The 15,830-nt window shown below is 37.2% G+C and overlaps 1 protein-coding gene across 2 annotated transcripts in view; it reads right to left on the bottom strand.

Annotated features, from left to right (window-relative positions):
• ZBBX (zinc finger B-box domain containing) overlaps positions 1–15,830 on the bottom strand; it is a gene marked incomplete at its 5' end in the record, with an annotated part of 105,222 nt that overhangs the window by 32,722 nt on the left and 56,670 nt on the right. For both annotated transcript variants that reach the window (XM_079704403.1, XM_079704404.1), the window contains 2 exons: positions 6,025–6,145; positions 13,723–13,897. In XM_079704403.1, coding sequence (XP_079560529.1) covers positions 6,025–6,145; positions 13,723–13,897 — 296 coding nt within the window. The remainder of the gene's footprint in view (positions 1–6,024; positions 6,146–13,722; positions 13,898–15,830) is intronic.

The raw sequence follows: 15,830 nt of genomic DNA, 5'->3' as shown, positions 1-15,830 counted from the left end.
GAAATATAATCTGCACACATGAAACATATATATAATGTTATAAACCAATGTTATCTCAACTACAACAAAAAGAACCACTGGAGATATTAAGATTGCTATTAAGGTCTAACAACACTTACGTATTGGCAGGTAAAATACAAAAATCATTACTATCCAAATCAGAAAAGCAATATAAAAACAAAATGCAATAGAACATATATTTATAAGCCTGTTAAGCCTTTTATAACATATGACAATTATAGGCAGAAATGAAGTCAGTCATTTAACAAAAGTGTTCTTCTTTTACTGTATAGGAAACTCAGTGTGAAGGGCCTTGAAAGGCAGCCACTAAAAAAGATAAGTGACCTTGGGATTACTTTTATGTACTAATTCCTAAGCTAGAAAGAGGCAACTGACAGATATACACTACTAAGTTTCACACCTGAAAGACTGTTATGGACATAATACTTTAAAAGAGATATAGACAACTTGGACAATAGTTACATAGGAATAACCAGAATAGTCTATGTATGAACTTAAAACCCTGCTACGTAAACCACAATGGGATATAACTACACACCTATTAAAACAACCATCAAAAGAAAAAATAACCTGAGAATACCAGGCACTGGCAAGGATGTGGAGCAACTAGAACTCTCACACATTGCAGAAAAAAATGCAAAACTATTTAGTCACTTTGGAAACAGTTTGGCAGTTTCTCATCAAGATAAACATATATTTATCATATAACTCAGCCACTGGTCCAGGTATTTACCCAGGGAATTAAAAACTTATATTCAAACAAAAAACTATATGCAAATGTTTATAATAGATTTAGTCATAATTTCCCAAAAATAGAAACCAGCAGGATGTTGTTTAACAGATGAATGGATAAAATATATACCATGATTATGAAATACTACTCTACCATAAAAAGGAACAGACTTTGATTCACTCAAGAACATGGCTGAATCTTAAATGCATTTTGCTAAATGAAGGATGCAAAAAGCTACATATTTTATGATTTAATTTACATGACATTCAGAAAAAGGCAAATGTATAAGGATGGAAACAGACCAATAGTTGCCATGGGTTGAGGAAGAAGGGTTGACTAAAGAAAGAGGAAGCATGAGGGATTATGGGGTGATGGAACTGTATTCTTCAGTACTGTGGTGAACACATGGCTCTAGGCATTGGCAAAAGCCCATAGAACTGTACACAAGTTTATTCAAATTTTAAAAAGTACCCAGGATATGGGCATACCCCAAAGAATGGTAGAACCACTCTAAAGGAGACGGGAAAGTAATGAGTGCCATGGCCTAAGCAACTTTGGAAAACAAGATTTTGACTGGATACTGTAGAAAGCACTATACACAGTGTACTCTAATTGGTAAATTTGTTTCTCACAGTGATATTAGTTAGAGATTCTGAAACTGCTTTACACATATATTAAGGGTGATAAATTAATAAATATATTATAGATACTGAGAGCCAGGATTCTCACTGCAGGTGAAAGAAACCACAAATAAGCAAAGGGAGAATGTAAATGAACCAGTTGATGTTGGTTTGGATGTATGAATATGAACTCATGCTTACTTTAATAGATATCCAGGTAGACAGGTACAGAAGTAAATTTAGTTGTGTGTGTATCCTGGGTTAGTATATATACATGTATCTCCTAGATGTTCTCTGAGAAAACCTAGGATCTGTGACTCCTGAGTAGCAAGGTGCACACCTAAGTTGAGATCTTGGTTTCTGAATAACAGTCTCCAGTAAAAGGAATCAGGTTTCCTTGGAAAAATGATTCCCGGGTTAGGATAGGAAAATGAATCTCAGGTGCTAGAAAAATAAAGAGATGTTCAACGCAAACCAACCAACAAACAAAAAATGGCAAGAACGTGTTCAAAGGAGCAAGAAGTCAACCTGAAAGAGCTCTCAATGATCAAAGCAGGAACCTGAGTCAAAAAATAAATGACAATCGTATTGGCTATTAATCCAAAATAAAATAAATATCCATGAGTCCACATAAATAAACAATTGAATAAATAAACCAAAGTGGGAAAAGAGATATTCTTCCTTGAAGAATTCCAATTAATAAATGTAGAAGGAATAGAGGAAATAGAAAATCCCCACTAGAGCAGCAGAGTAATAACTGCTACAGGCAAAATCCACTGACAAATGCTAAAATTAGTAGATGAAAGTTTAAAGAAAAACAGAATTTTGCATCATCTCAAAGTATCTCCCCTAAAGTATTTATTACTATGATGTGATTAAGTCTCCCCCCACCCAATTCATATGTTAAAATTCTAACACTCAGTGTGATGGTATTAAGAGATGAGGCCTTTGGGAGGTGATCAGGTCATGAAGGCAGAGTTCCCACATGGGATTAGCACCTTTATAGAAGAGGCCCACGAGAACCCTGTGAAGACACCATGAAAAGATTTCTCCTACGAACCAGGAAGCAGGCCATCACCAGACTCTGAATCTGCTGGTATCTTGATCTGGGACTTCCTAACCGCAGGAACACTGAGAAATAAATGTTTGTTTTTTATAAGCTGCCCAGTCTATGGTATTCTGTTATAACATCCCAAATGGACAAAGACAGAAATGGGTACCAGAAGTGGGGTGCTGCTATAAAATTCCTTAAAATGTGAAAGCAGCTTTGGAGCTGGCTAATTAGTAAAGGCTGGAAGAGGTCTGAAGTTCATGCTAGGAAAAGGCTACATTGCTATTAATAGACCTTTAAAGACAATTCTGGTAAGGGATCAAAAAAAAAGAGAGAGCTGTAGAAAAAGTTTCAATAGTCTTAAAGAATACCGAAGTAATCCTGAATAGAATGTCAGTAGTAATATGGATGGTAAATGCCATTTTGATGAGGTATCAGATGGAAGTAAGGAACAATTTATCATACAGTGGAGGAAAGGCAATCCTTGCTAATAAAGTGGCAAAGAGCTTAGCTGAATTGTATTCATGTCCTAGTGTTTTATGGAAGGTAGAACTTGTGAGTAATGAAATTAGACATATGGCTGAGGCAATTTCTAAGCAAAGTGTTGAAGGAGAGGCCTGGTTTCTCATGACTGCTCATAACAAAACGCAAGGAAGAGAGAAATGAATTAAAGACAGAATTAATCAAAAGAGAAGCAAAACTTAAAGATTTGGAACATTCTCAGCCTATTTATATTTATATTGAAAAGTATGACACAACCTGTACAGGAGAGAATAGGAAGTATATGGCCAAAGGATCATCTCACAGAGAGATCAGTTAGCCATCTAAACAGAAGATATGACCTATTATCCAAGACAATGGAAGAATGATCCTGAAGGCAATTCAGAAATCATCAGGACTATCTCTCCCATCACAGAGAGCCCCCATTAGAGCAACAGCCCAGTAAATCCCTGGGGGCAAGGCTGCCCTTGTGACCCCAGACTAGAACAGCCACACAATTCAAGCCCAGGGGAGTCACAGGCATGTCACCGAGCTCAGAGTCATCTTAGGAATGGGGCCACTCAAAGCCACAGGGCAGAACCAACCAGAGCCTTGGGGGCCCAGCCCCTGCCAGGCAAAGCTCAGGGCAGAACTGCTGCCTCAGTGTGTCCAGAAGTGGGGCTTCTATCCCAGTGGGCCTGGACAGCAGAGGATACTCTCAAGATTTAAGGTCTAATAGCATTTGCCTCATTAGGTTTCAGACTTGCTCAGGACCTGTTATTTCTTTTTTATTTCCAATTTCTCCCTTTTAGAATGGGAATATCTATCCTATGGCTGTCCCACTTTTGTATTTTGGAAGCACAGAACATGTTTGATTTCATACATTCACAGTTAGAGAGCAATTTGTCTCAGAATGAATCATACATTGAATCTCACCCATATCTGATTTAGATGATACTTAGATAAGACTTTAGAATTTTGAGTTGATCATGGAAGGAGTTAAGACTTTTGGAGCTACTGGGATAGAATGAACATATTTTGCAGGTGAGCAGGACATAAACTGGTGGAGGTTAAGGAGCAGAAAGCTCTCTTCTGAATGTTTGTGTCCCCACAAAATTCATATGTTGAAATTCTAACATCCAAGCTGATGGTATTAGGTGGTGAGCCTTTGGGAGGTGATTAGATCAAGAGGGTAGCACCCCCATGAATGGGATTAGTCTCTCCCCAAGAGAGAACTCTAACCCCTTCTGCCCTGTGAGGACACAGTGAGAAGACAGCCCTCTATAAACCAGGATGCTGGGTCTCTCCAGTCACCAAGTCTGCTGGCACCTTGATCTTGGACTTCCCACCCCTAAGAACTGTGAAAAATAAATGTGTGTTGTTTATAAGCCACCCAGTCTATGGTACTCTGACAACCTGAACAGACCACAATGTTAATTATGAAAGGAAAAGAGTGGTTTTGCAGCAGGGAACCTTGGTGAGTACCACATTAACCATGTGTTCAAGGTTAACATCCAGGTGATGAGATATACTGATAGTATGATCGGGTGATATCATGAGAAGGGTACATCCTCTCTGTGGCATTCTTCCTCAAAATGCACAACCTCAATCTAATTATGAAAAAACACCAGATAGACCCACACTGAGTATATTCTATGAAATACCCAGCAAGTACTCATGTCCAGGTCATGAAGACAAGGGAAGACTGAGGAATTGCAATGGATAAGAAGATAGGACAAAACTGCAATGTGAGATCCTGAATTGAATCCTGAAACAGAATAAGGACGTTAGTGACAAAAACTGGTGAAATCCAAATAAAGTGTGTAGTTTAGTGATTTATATTGTACTAATGTTAATTTCTTGGTGTTGATACATGCACTATGATTATATAAGATGTTACCATTAGAAAAGCTGAATGAATGGCAAGTGGAAATTCTTCATGTTGTTTTGCAACTCTTGATTCCATGTCTTATTTCAAAATTTAAAAAAAAATTAAAAGAAAAGAAATCTTCCCATGAAAAACAGTTGAAGGGGTGTGGGGGCAGATGGTAACCTGTCAAACAGAAGCTTCAAGGGAGTCATGAGGGTGATTTTTAAAAATATGAAGGGATACCATGAAGAGGAGAAATTCAATTCGCTCAGTATTGGTTTAATTGGTAGAATTAGGACCAAGTTAGCAATTAGTCAGAAAAAATTACAGCTCACTAGGAGATATCATAGGAGGCAGAATGTTCCAAGGATGGAGTGGGCTATCTCGGGAGATGGTTTTGTACGGAACCATACTGGAAGTGAAGCAAGGACTCGAAAACCACTCCTCAGGTACATTCTAGACAGGTTTTGTAACACCCTGCTCCTCAAAACGTGGTTCAGAGACTAGCATTATGCACGGCAGTATCACATGGGAGCTATCAGAAATTCAGAAATGCAAGATCTCAGGCTCTACCCATACCTAATGAAGAAGAATCTGTATTTTGCCATAGTCTCTAGCTGATTCATAGGCACAATGAAGTGTGAGTAGCACTGCTGTAGGGCAAACTGAGCCCATGGCCTTTAAAGGTGCCTCCCAATGTGGTTCTTATATCATGGTAAAATTATGAATGACTCCAACATGTACTCAGTCATCATTTTGGTTTGATATTCAGCTTTTAAACCATTTACGAAATGCTACATCTAATGATATGGTCTTTGAATAAAATATATTTGAATACTATTAATAAAACTATAAAATCAAAGGTCTGCTTAACTTAAAAGTAACTTAAGAAGTAACTTAAAAGTTTCTGAAGAGTACAGCCTCAAAAATTACCTCTCCAAAGTAAGCTTTCATTTATCACATTATTTTTGCTATTATTTTTAAATTCTTTACCATATTTGTGCCTTGTTTCCCATGTACACATTTCCATTTCTCAAGGCAAACCCTAAATCAATCACACATTACATACATAAATAGAATTAAAATTCTTATCAGAACGGTAGAAGCTTCACAGGGGTTTAATATTGCTTTAAAATTATTTATGCAAATGTGAAGTGCATAAATAACATTGCTACAAAAAAGCATGTCACACACGGATCGTAAATAGCTTTTACATTTCTTATTAATAATGCAAAAAATCAGAAAATACCTTCTGTATTTTTTAAGCCATAATTTTTCCATGTAGGATAGACTGTCTTCTTTAAATTCAATCCTAAGTGGTTCTGTCCAAATTCTCAGATTAGTTTGTACTTCACATTCTTCCAATGACTCTATAAAAATAAACATAATATGCATAATTAAGGTAACCTAGTCTACAAATTACCACATCTTCTCTCAAGATATAGAACTCACCATTTTGGAGGCAAATGTGCTTTGACATTTGTCTGTATAATCAATAGTTCTAGGCTTAAATGATGCAAAAGTGTTAAATATTGATGATTTATTATATTACTGTATAGATAGTTTTCTTCAATAATTTCTTGAAATGAAAAAAATCTTATGATTCACAAGGTTGTTTAAAGCAACTAATTATTTTACACGATAAAGATAAATACAAATAGATTCATTACATATTCCATAAACGCACACACACATAAAGGTATGTGTTAGAGCCACTGACAATAATATTTACACATTATGGGAAACAGAAAATAAATAACTCAAAATGGCACCTGGAGGAGACAACTGTCCTCATGAATTTATATCTACATGGCAACTTACTTCCAGATGCTTAAGATGTTTCTGAAGTACTACTAAATTAAAACCACCATTCAAAGATATTTAAAACTGATGGAGATTTCTGGGAAAGAAAGCAGCATAAATACAGAGTTACTAGTCTCTCCACCCTCCTAGATATTAGCCCTCTCTCCATAATGACCACAACAGGAGGAAAAATGTGGGAGAAGATAGAGAAGTAGTGAAGAGGGGAACAATTATTTTTTTATAGATGGAAACTAGAGAATAATCCCAAGCTCATACTGCAGCCTTTAATAAATAGCTTTTAGAAACAGCCAAATGCCAGCAATAGAAATAAACCAAAAGAATGTAAGTCATCCACTCCTATTCTTCCCAAAGTGTACAGCAGTGTTGAAGAAAGCAACTGGAGGATGTTCTGAGAACCACCATCAGATCGCATGAACTGAAAGAGTAGGAGTCAAGGACAAGAGCAAGTCATAGAAAAAAGGAGAGCCCTCCACTGTGAGTCCTCCTTTTCATAAGAAAACAAAATATTTCCGGCAGGGAAACTGAAAGAGAAAAAAAATGAGCACTCACTTTTTTTTCTGTCCAGGTCATGGAGAAGAGTCACTTGGCTTGAGAGATAACCCCCAAGTCTAGAAGAGTGATGAGGAGGAAGGAGATGAAGCAGCTGACCTGTGACCCACTCTTCTCCCATCACCAATGGCACATTCCCAGGAAATAAAGATGGCAGGTGGCCTGGGTTAACGTGCTTGTGAATATGCTAATAACTAGACTTTCTGGCAAACAGATTAATGATATTTTCTAGAAAGAGAGTCTTTAGCTACATAATTCATTCAGCAGGATAACCTTTGTTTCAAATTGCTTACATAAAACAAATAGAACACGTGGATTCATGAGTCATGTCTCCCTGAACAATGCCACACAAGCTATGGAACTGAGGTTTTGGTTTGCTCCCTTGTTTAATGGTTCCCTAGCTACCTTTTGTGTGAAGTTGTGTAAGACGTCCCATTGTTCATATTGAAGGGATGATGGGTATTTTCCTTAATAGACAATGCTTTTAAAAGTCTTAAGGTAAATTTGCCCAAGGTATTTAAGGAACAGCCAGGAGGCCAGTGTGGCTGAAACAGAACAAGCCAGGGAGAGAGTAATAGGAAGTTAGATCACAGAGATAGGGACTTCAGATTACATTGAACCTTCTAGGCCATTGTAAGTATTTGCCTTTCACACTGAAGGAAATGAAATTTTACAGTTCACTAAAATGTAATCAAGTTAGAAATCAATAACAGAAATCACTAGAACACTCGAAGATTCAAAGCTAATGGCCAAGAAACACAGGAAAACATACTCAATGTCATTTGTAATGAGGTACACAAATGAAATATACAATTTCATCTCTATCAGACCAGCAAAAATTTTTAAAAACTGACAGTTAAAGTGTTGGTGATAATGGGAAGCAGCCAAACCATTTATATACTGCAGAGAGGAGTATAAAGTAACATAAATACTTTGGTAAAAAAATTCAGGTTTACCTAGTATAGTTAAAGACACAGACACCCTATGACCCAGTTATTCTGCTCCCAGGAAGAGACACCTAGAAATGTGTACACATGTGTATTAGGAAACCTGTGCAAGAATATTCAAAACAGCAGTGTTTGCTGGGTAGGGTTAAGAGAATAAGTGATGTTGAAGCACTCAGAAACTAAAAATAATGGAATGCTGTTACCAACCCTAGGCTTGAGAGGACCAAGTAGGAGAAATTTGTAAGAAGTCATTGAAAGCAAGGGCTGTGGATGAAAGGTCATCTAAGTGCTGCTCTGTAACATAAGTAGAAAATGCAGTCACTGCAAAATCTCAGCACATCAAGGAAAGGAAAAGTAAGTACCTCTACCTCTTTCTTGCCCCAAATGGGAGTCAACCTAAACAAACATCAATATTTAAACAGGTAAACAGTGGTGTAGTCATATAAAGAAGACTTTTAAGCATAAGACTCTTAAGCAGGGAAAATGAATGAAATACAACTATGCACATCTTTATGGGTAAATCTCAGTAAATTATGTTGAATAAGTTAAACAGGTTGAAAAAGAGTACATATACTAGTTTTCCATTTACACAATGTTTAAATACATGCAAATTTAACAATATATTGTTCAGAGATACACACATGCAGTAAACTGCAAGGAAATCAAGGGAATGAAAAAATACAAATCCAGGCTAGTGATAATCACTTAGAGGGGAGGGAAGAGGAAGAGAACAGGTTCTTATTGTTTTGTTTTTCTCCATAAGGTATATAAATTTTATAAATGTTCTTTTTATCTACTTAATATCTTAGGGGAAGGAAAATATTTACGAACACATACATATAATATACACGCACATAAACAATCACATTTATAATACTCTGAGGCAAAATAAAATCACATATTATAACAGAAGTCCTCATCTTAATGATTTCTCCATGGCAACCACACTGTTGACCTCATTTCTTTACTTAAAAACACTGTCCTCCATGGGTTTTTATGATAATACACTTCACCAACTTTCCTCCTATATCTATGCCACTCTTTGTCTTGTTTGTAGCCTTGTCTTTCCAAGCCACTAAATGTAATTCCTCTCTAGATTGTTGTGCTACAACCTTGCTCTCTGAGGTCCAGCCATGCACATCTACCTTCAGTTCCATTAACACAATATGCTCTCTTCATCATGGAGCCTTTGTACATTCTAATTTGTCTCCACTCTCCAGCTCATTTTCTAGACTTGAACTTGAATCTTGGCTTCTTAGAAATCCCTTTTTAATTATCAATCAGGGTACTGACAGGAAAGAAAAAACTCAAAGGGGTAATTTGAAGAAGATCAAATGAAGGAACTAACTTATAATCATGTTAAGGTTAAGGGAACAAGTGATGTTGAAGCACTCAGAGACTAAAAATAGTGGAGAGCTGTTACTAACCCTAGGCTTGAGAGGACAAAGTAAGGCAAGTGTTGTAAGTAGTCATGGAAAACAATGGCTGTGGATGAAAGGTCATCTGAGTGGAGCTAATGATATATGCAGACAAAGCAGTAACTGCAAAATCTCAGCACATAAAGGAGAGGGAGAGTGAATACCTCTACCTCTTTCTTCTCACCCTTCAATGTTCTGCTAGTGTCTCCAACTGGTCAAACCCAGCCAGAAGCCAGAAAACAAGGGAGTTCACGTGATGCAGCCTCTAAAGATCAACCTCTAGGGGCACAGAGTAGGGCAGAAATGGGAAAGAACGGATCTGGAGAGACAGAGTCTTCTTAGTTTGCATCTAAGCATCCATTTGTCTGTCTGTCTCTTCCTCTGAAAACCAAACCAAACAAAACAAAACTAACTCATGTCTAAAGCACAGGGAACACAAAGTTCTAGAGCCACTATGTATCACAGGGAGATTTCAATTTAGTGATACTCCCAACTAAATTTAAATGTTAGATACCAGTAGTATGTGTCATATTATGTATCAGGAAAAAGAAAGGCGAAAAAAACCCCAATTACTCATAAATAAATAAAACTTAGCTGCCATGGTTCTTCATTTTGTAGTTGGTTTTGAAGCCTACCTTGATTTGTTTACCATAGTTTCCTTCTCTCACCACCCATTCTGTTTACCTTACTGTCTGCCAACCCCTTTTACCTGGTAGAGTGACTAAAATCTTCATTCTCAAAAGATTCAAGACCATAGAAGCCCTCTTTTCATTGGCTTGCCACATTTTTCCAATGAACATTATTACTGGACACAGAAAAATTAAGTATGCCACTGAATGGTTTGCAGATGAAGTCTATCTTTTCTTTATTGTATGATAACAATCTAATTGTTCCTTCATACTTGTGCTCAAACAACATGGTCAGTACAGTGACCCTTCCTGGCTATTAACTCAGTGCTGATGAGCCCCAAATGGCAGTGGGTAGTCTCAGCTTCCTGTTTAATGGAAGTTTTGCTGGAGTTTCATGTAATATAGAGCCCCTTGTAGGAAAAGCACCCCAAACTCACAAGATGTTGTTTCTCAGCTGGAACCAATACTGAACCTTCAGCAGGCCATTCCACAAAACTATCAAGCTAGCTGGATAGTGCTGCACATGGTAAGATGAGTGAATTCCATGAGTATGAGCCTATTCCTATACCTTTTTCATAATAAAATGAGTGTCTTGATCTAAGACACTCATTGTGTAAGACACCACAGTGACAAATAAAGCTTCTGCTGGCAGATACACTAACAGGAAGAGAAGGCAAATCCTTTTCTGAAATATGTAGCTTTTCCCATGAGGACAAATTACTGCCCTACCCATGATGGAAAGGGTCCAATATAATCATTCTGTAACAGATACTCCCTGTTCACAAAATCCACTTAGCATCATGCCATCAATCTAACGGGCAAACATTATCTTCTGTGCAATAGCAAGACAATCAAGGTTCTTTGGGACTATATAATGCTAGAAAGCTGGAGAGTTAATGTAGGGCTGAAGCAAGACTGTGAAGGTATACTGTAACCTCTGTCATATGATATCAAACTATCTCTGACTATATTTATTAATAGAAATAGAAAAGAATAAATTTGATATGTCAAGGAGCAGTAAACTATAGCCCTTGGGCCAAATCTGGCCCACTGCTTTTGTATGGCTTTCAAGCTAAGAATGGTTTCTACATATTTTAATGGCTGAAAAAAAAAATCAAAAGAAGGATAATATATTGTGACATGTGAAAATTATGTAAAATTTAAATTTGTATCCATAAACAAGGTTTTATTAGAAAATAGTCACACTCGTTTGTTTATATATTGTCTTTCATGATACAGTGGCAGAGTTGTATGGCTCTTCTGAATGGACCTCAAAGCTTAAAATATTTACTATCTGTCACTTTACAGAAAAATCAACCCCTAGGCTAGGTCAATAGCTGTCTCCGTCCTCCAACCATGGAGAATGTGTTGGTTTTCTCCAGCAAAGACACTACATCCAGAAAAGCAACTGTGACCTGTATCATCATCATCGGATCAAGTTTACTCTAATCTGTAGTTATTTTCCAAGATCATTGGCTTTTGTACCAAATAACTAAGTTAAATGGAAATATAATAAAAAGCAGTATTCCTGCATCTTTCAGGTCTTTGATGCTGGCATTAATCTTTGCAATCCCCAGGTATTGCTTCTGGCATGGTATTTTATTAGCATGGACATTGGCAAGGGAGGGAGACAGTTCTAGGGTCTTCTACTTACATACTACCATAACAACCTTCATGCCACAGGTCAGACCATCAACATAGGCATTATTCCTGTTACTAAGTATATCTGTTCCCAAGAATCAAGACTGGGAAAATAACCACATAATGGTCCCACAGTCCCAATGCACTATGAGACAGAATAAAGACAAGATTCTACCTATCATTCCACTTCCATAAATCTCTAAGACTGACTGGTGGATTATGGTGGTACTTAGGGTCTCCAGGGTCTCTAACTGTCAGTTCAGACCCAGAATCTAATAACCCCTCTGAAGGTCTGGGCATTGCCTTTCCTCAGTGCATGTTTATCCTGGTAAATAGCCATAAGTTCTGTAGTGAAAGCTTAGAGGAAGATTCATAGTGTACCCTGTGACCACACTACAAAATCCTGCAAAGGGACCCAGACTCTACCTCAAGGGACTTCAGATTTGTGGTCTGGCTTAGGGCTGAGAACTTTATAATAAACTCTGAATCCTCAGTATGGTAGCTCAAGTTGGGTCTCTGTGCATCAGGATGGAAATCTTCTACTCAGATAGGAAAAACAGGAGTCTATACAAACTTTTTAATTCTTATATACTCCAATTAGTACCACAGATCTCTATGAATTGAAACAATCTAATTACTAGTCTTCCTTGCCCCTTATTTTGGTAATTTTTCCACTATAACTTTGATAATTATATGCCAACATCTGGCCTCTACTATTCCAGGTTTCCATGATTCCTTTGAAATCAGGCAGTTCAATTCCATTTAAGCATCTTTATCCACAATCTTCAGCCTATAGAGGAAAGCTACAACATATCAGTTCTTCTATTATTTTTAAATACTATGTCTTCAAAGTGGACAATCAAAAAGGTATTTCTATAGAAGACTTAATCCTTTTCAGTGTAAAAAAGTAAAAAATACATCAAAATGTGAAAGCACAAATAAAAGAGCACATAAAATAACATAGTCAATGAGAGTTATGTTTATGTACATGCTAAAACAGGGTATACAAATAAAGTCTTGGAAGTATTAACAAAATTGATGTATCATGAACAAATGTAGGAAAAATATTTGAAAGAGAGAACATTATTTAGTAAAAAATCAGATTTTAATTGGGAATAAGGTGTGTGATATCTTGACATTAGGAATTACACTATGTTACAAAAGAGGACTAATCAGGAGAGGTCCTTCACTGGGAAAAAAATGAAATAACAATCATAAAATTGAATGCTGTCAACTAAGTTACATGATTTAAGTTTATTATCTAATATTTTATTTTTAATGAAACACAATTGGAAGCCTCAACAAGATTCTGAGTAATAAATTAATAAACTGAATACTTCTAAAGGTATGATTTCCCTCAAAATGTACTGGGAAACAAAGAAAAGATACTGTACACTTCGGTCATCCAGATCTTCAATGTCTAGAATATGGGTGTGAAAATTACCAAGGGAAAATAAAAACAAATATTTCTTCAAAAAGAAAGAAAAACAAAAGACAAATTAATTATCCCCCTGAACTCCACAGCAGTCCCTGAAATATATTTCTCAAGACACATACAAGAAAATTTTCTATTCCTCTCATCTCATAGATCCTCCTGTTTTATGTGTTGTAATTACAGTTCAATAAAGGAATAGTTGTTCTGACAAAACTTTCTTCTAGAAGAGGAGCAGAGAGTCTAATTCTCTATTCATTTGACAGCCTGAATTTACGTAGGAAACAAAGGCAAATATATCCCCAATGCCCAATTCAGGGGGTTATAAATATTAAACCACTAAACCAATGGTCAGAGTGACTACTCCTTTGAAGAGTTATATCAAACTACTATCCCAATGTTTCAGTGTTTCTGAACACTGCATTTATATTCACAGAGAATGGAGATAAAATAAATTCAGCTTTATTTTAAAGCATTCATTTTATTTAAAAAAAAAAAAAGCGGTACCTGGTTTTGCTGCATGTAACTTCTGTTTCTCATTGTCATCATGATGCCCATTTCTCCACTGATTTAGAACTTCTTGAAAGGATTGGGCAGAAGCTTCTTCAACAAATGGCCCTTCACACAAGAGCCTGTCTCTTGGATTTGCACATTCTTCTTTTTTTGTTGTTGAAAGTTCTACCTAAAACAATTAATAGTGTATCTAATTATGCTTTACTAAATGTTCTGTATCTTACAATACAGGTAGCATTAATTACTGAGCATTGTGAATCACACATTATTTTTAAACTTAGAATAGAATGTTTTTAAGTTGCACTTATTTATGTGCTTTACTGATTTCTTTAAAACTATAGACAGTTTTAAACGGTCTCTTCAGAAAGTACTAAAACTAGAGCCTACAGGACTGAGGGTTTAGCATTATGTTATCCACCAGTGTTTTCCCTGGAAAGCAGTGATAGCCTTGTATCTAATCCTACTTCTCCAGTCGCCTGTTCCCTGCAACCTCCCCACAGCAGAAAGAAGTTTCTTAACATGTAAATCTGATGTCACTTCTCTGCTCCAAACCCTCCAATGACTCTCTGTGAAACCCTCAGTTCCTACTAGGACTTACAAGGCTGTACACAACCTTGTACCCCCCCTGCCTTTCACTTCACTTCCTTTAATTCTCCCCTTCATTCAATCTGCTCCAGCTAAACTTATCTTCTTTCAGTTCTAGGAACCCATCAAGCATATTCCACTCGAGGGCCTTGTGCTAGCTATATCCAATGCCTGGAATGGTCCCTCTTCATATCTTCACACAGCCATTCCACTCATTTAATTCGGTCTTGGCTCAAACGTCACCTACTCAGAGAATAGGTGATGACGCTACTGATGACCCTAAAAACAAAGTCCCTTTCTCCCCAACTTTCCAATCCTTATCTGTTTTATTTTTCTCTCAATAACTTATCTCCATAGGAATTTACTCTACATGTTTGTTTATTGCTGGTCTCTCCCCATTAGAATGTAATAGGATCAGGAATGTTGTCTGTTTCCTCAGTGCCAAGAGTAGTGCCTGGCACAAAGTAGGTGCTCATTAAAAGTTAACTGAATGGGGCCTCCCTGGTGGCGCAGTGGTTGAGAGTCCGCCTGCTGATGCAGGGGATACGGGTTCGTGCCCCGGTCTGGGAGGATCCCATATGCCGCGGAGCGGCTGGGCCCGTGAGCCATGGCCGCTGAGCCTGCGCGTCCGGAGCCTGTGCTCCGCAACGGGAGAGGCCACAACAGTGAGAGGCCCGCGTACCGCAAAAAAAAAAAAAAAAAAAAAAAAAAAAAAAAAAAAAAAGTTAACTGAATGAATGGACAAATTAATTAATGCAGATGAAAAACTGCCTGCTTCTCAATGTAATGACGGGGGGAAAGGATGAATTCCATACAAAATATAGATCCACTGTGAACACACAGAAGAAAATAAAGGTAGGATTTGGCAGTTATCCAGTGAATCAGAGAAAACCGCCAAATTAGGAAACTAAAGCAAAGTAAGTTCCACATCAATGCTGAATTATCAAATGTGGATTACCTACACTGATAAAATTGCTAAATCTCCATTGTGTATCTTCTAGATACAATAGTAGAGTCCTCTACGTTCAGCCCTTAATTGCAAATAACCAGGCAGATTGTCAGAGGACAATTGAGAGAAAATCGTTAAATATATGCACATATAAAATTCAGTATAAACAAAAAGCATCTGGAACCTACAGACACTATGCTAGTCGTTGACACAGAAACACAGAAATAGAAATAGGAGAAAAGAGCAGGAATTTAACTCAGATAAACAAGAATCCTATGGACAAAAAGTGGCAGGGGCAGTATTCCGGAGTGAGAGAATGGTATATATGTTAAGGCATGGAGTTAAAGAACACAGTGGCATGGAACTGTATGCAGTTGTGTTGCTATAGCAAAAAGTGGGATATGAGAAAATATAAAGGGTGGAAAGACAAGTAGGGGCAGATTGTAAAGGATCCTGCCTGCCATCCAGAGAAAATTACACTTAAACATATTGGAAATGCAGACCTACTTAAGAGTCCCACACAGTAGTGTGGGAGAGAAAGAAATTGGAGAACAGTGAGTTTGGATGC

This window comes from Hyperoodon ampullatus, assembly GCF_949752795.1.
Source record: "Hyperoodon ampullatus genome assembly, chromosome: 5".
In the NCBI taxonomy this organism is placed as follows: Eukaryota; Metazoa; Chordata; class Mammalia; order Artiodactyla; family Ziphiidae; genus Hyperoodon; species Hyperoodon ampullatus.
This window is presented reverse-complemented; position numbering and strand designations above follow the sequence as displayed.